We start from the raw sequence: 3,260 nt of genomic DNA, 5'->3' as shown, positions 1-3,260 counted from the left end.
AAAAAAAACAAAAGTCAAAGAAAAATCCAGACATAAAACTATCTTACCGGCTTCCAAGTCAGCTTCATCAATGTCAGGCGTGCCATAGCTTCTGCCCAGCGCCTCCTGGATGTCATTGGCATCCTCCATCATATCAGCAAGATCATCTTGAAGATCCTGTATAATAAAGGAAATGCAAAGAGTTTAAATATTTCCATTTCATCCATTACATATGTTGAAAAAGCTGATGACGGTCCAGTACACTGAGTGTAAATGCCACATCAGCAGAAAATAAGGATGCGTTATCTTTGGATACATCACTATTTGATCTGGTGACATAAATTATCTTAGTTTTAGCCAACGTCACATAGCTACTGTGGTCCTCCTGAACAATTACCTCAATCTGATCAATGTTCACTTTCTTGTATGCTTTCTTCATGTCTTTGAGGCCGACTTTCATGGCGTCAACCTAGAAGGAAAAAGCAAATGTTAGCAGAAAGACCCATTTTTCTCAGTTATAATCTATCTTGTTTTCATCTCTTACGGTGGTTTTAGTGTCTTTCAGGGTCTGGATTGTGTAGTTTGCTTGTTCCATGTTGAACGACTGCTGCATGAGGTTATCCCTCTGACTCTCATACCTGGAAGAAATAATGATGGAAATAAGTTAAACTTTATGTGTTTGATGTAGAGAATAAGTATGTTTGGTAAGAAAAAACATTTTAAGCTTTTAAGGTTAATTTGAGGTTTTTTAAAATGATAAAAACTAAAATGACTTACATTCTTTTCTGCTTCAGAACTCTCATAGCCTTTTGCTTGACCATGTTCTGGTAAATTAAAAAAAAGAGAATATTTAAAAACACAAAACATGAACAGGGCACAAGTGTATGATGAGTAATTAACTTGTTTTTTTTTATCAGAAAGCTGTGTTTTGTGAAGGCAAAATGTATCAAATATAGAACAAAAAACAACTAGAAAACATATTTCTACTTCTTGCATTCCTTATGTATGATGTCGTGGGTTCTCACTCATTTTTAATGGACATTTCAAAACTTTTGCATGACCTTTCAAACACACCAGATTCAAACTCTATTCAAACATAATTTCAGCTAGCTGGAAATACATGAAGGGAGAGAGGGAACGCAGGAAGAAACTAAGGAAATGTACATGATGGTAAACAAAATGTCACACGTTGAAATACATTCGAGAAACTTTATATCTTTTATATATATATAAAATTAATTTGCCGTTACGGTATATTACATGGAAGGTTTTCCATAGAAAATGACAGTGTCAATAAACAACAAACTTTCACGGATTTTCCAAAACACTCAATGATTTCTACTAAGTCCATGACTTTTCTGTGACTGGAAGATGTGAGTGTAAAATTCCATGACTTGACTACGGGAAGCCTGAGTGTCACAACGTTTTTTGAAATGAGTAATGTGAAATGAATTTGGCACTGGCTGGTCGCAACCTAAAGAGTTTAAAGAGAAGAGCCAGTTCATTTCTTTGTTTTCCAACTATGGTGGACAATAAATCTCACCTTTGAGGGCCCATCTCTCATCCTTTTCATCTGGTCCTTGTATTTTACGAGTTCAGCATCTAGTCGGGCAATCTTCTTATCAACAGACTCTGCCCGACCATCAACCTGCAAATTAAACACAGTGATAAAGTCATCAACTTTTGATCAGAAACCTGGTGTAACATCACTTTTCTTGTGCTTTAAGGTGCCTCTCACAAGTATTTAACCTTTGAACCCAAAGTAAATTGGTGCCATTTCTTTCAGAAACATTGGGGGAAATGGTGATAAGAAACTTGGTAAGAAATGTTCCACAAATTGCATGAAATTAAATGATTTTGAGGATTATTTTTAAAAAGCCAGAAGAAAATGTCTAGGCAAAAAAAGAAAAAAGAAGGAAAAGTTTATGTGCAGTGATCATAATGACATTTCATTTCAAATCATGTCACAAAACTATTAAAATTTTTTAAGCACTTTTTCGGGGTCTCTAACTTTTAACATTTCATTTCTTCTTTGGTTGCTCATTGCCTTCTTTCCATGTTGGGAAATTGCAAGGAATTAGTAGACTGAGCAAATAATTTCCCAAAAGCTGGGAAAAAATGTCCAGAGAACTGTATTTATAATTATCATAACTACATTTAAATGGGAGTCCACCCCAGTTAGCTAATAATAGCTCTGACCAGACAGACAACCAGTATAACTGGTTAATGGCAGCCATTTCACCGAGAGAGCGACATGGTTTTGATGTGTGCCAGTGAAATGTTTTAAATTCCTGCTCAAAATTACATAACGCTGATTCATTACACGAGCAGCTTAACCCATTGTTTTCTTTAAATAATTTGTCTATCGAGCGATCCCATCAATACAGTTTGACAAAAAACTACGTTTGAAATAATTATGTCTGCTTTCAATGATTGAACACCTAACGTTAGTAACTATTAGGTTCGTTAAATACGACATGTTAGTTAAATACGTGAAACATTGGCCTGTTTTCTGCGCAGAAAAGTTAGCTAACAAGTAGCTAGCTTAGCCATCTTTGTTTACTTTGCTCGAGGCAGCGTACAAAAGTTATTTCGGGGTTATACTCACGCTTCCTATGCAGTCCGTCAGGTTCGGCGGCGGACCTTTGGGTTTAGACCTGCCAAATAATCGGTTCATTTTGGCAGAAACAGTTTAAGGCTTTAAAACTTCAGGAAAGCGACGCTGGCTCGCTGAAACCGTCCAGCTGAGGGAAAACACCCGGAAGAGACTTGCGGAATGACGTCAGAAGAGACACGTGATCATTACGTACTCAGCCGCGCCCTCCAAACAGCTGTTATTATCTCTCCGTGTTTGAATCATGGTTTAATATTTTGTTTGTGTTTGTATCCTAATTCCTTATTTTGTTGATTTTATTAATTTCCCTCATGTTAAAATAAAACAATTATTTATTTAGCTATTTTTTGTCTATTTATTTCTTTATTAATTGATTTATTTATATTTTTTCAGATTTTTTTCAAACAGTAGGCCTGCACAAAAATCATGGCATGTACATTTAACCCTTTAAAACCCAAGCAAATTTTTTAGAGATTTCTCTCGCAAACACGGGAAGAAAGAAATAAGTAACTTAACAAAAGCAATAACCCAAAAATTAACAAAAAAGGAGTTAAAAGTTACAAGAAAAGTACAGGAAATGAGCCAGAAAAGAAGAGTAAAAAAAATGGACAAGGAATTGACCTAAAAAAATTCCTACAATTAGAAATACACTATACATATATATTTT

General features: G+C 35.2%; 1 protein-coding gene across 1 annotated transcript; it reads right to left on the bottom strand.

Moving 5' to 3' along the window:
• Positions 1-47: 47 nt before the first annotated feature.
• On the bottom strand, positions 48-2,737 carry LOC121965096 (charged multivesicular body protein 5-like; the record flags this gene model as incomplete). Its single annotated transcript, XM_042515263.1, has 6 exons — positions 2,588-2,737; positions 1,523-1,627; positions 757-803; positions 524-617; positions 377-448; positions 48-156 (listed from the first exon to the last, which is right to left on the bottom strand). Coding segments are annotated over exons 1-6 (496 nt in total), but the record flags the coding sequence as incomplete, so codon positions are not given.
• Positions 2,738-3,260: the final 523 nt, after the last annotated feature.

Source organism: Plectropomus leopardus, unplaced genomic scaffold, assembly GCF_008729295.1.
Source record: "Plectropomus leopardus isolate mb unplaced genomic scaffold, YSFRI_Pleo_2.0 unplaced_scaffold18582, whole genome shotgun sequence".
NCBI classification, from domain to species: Eukaryota; Metazoa; Chordata; class Actinopteri; order Perciformes; family Serranidae; genus Plectropomus; species Plectropomus leopardus.
Note: the sequence above shows the minus strand (reverse complement) of the source record. Positions and strands in the feature narration are given on the sequence as shown.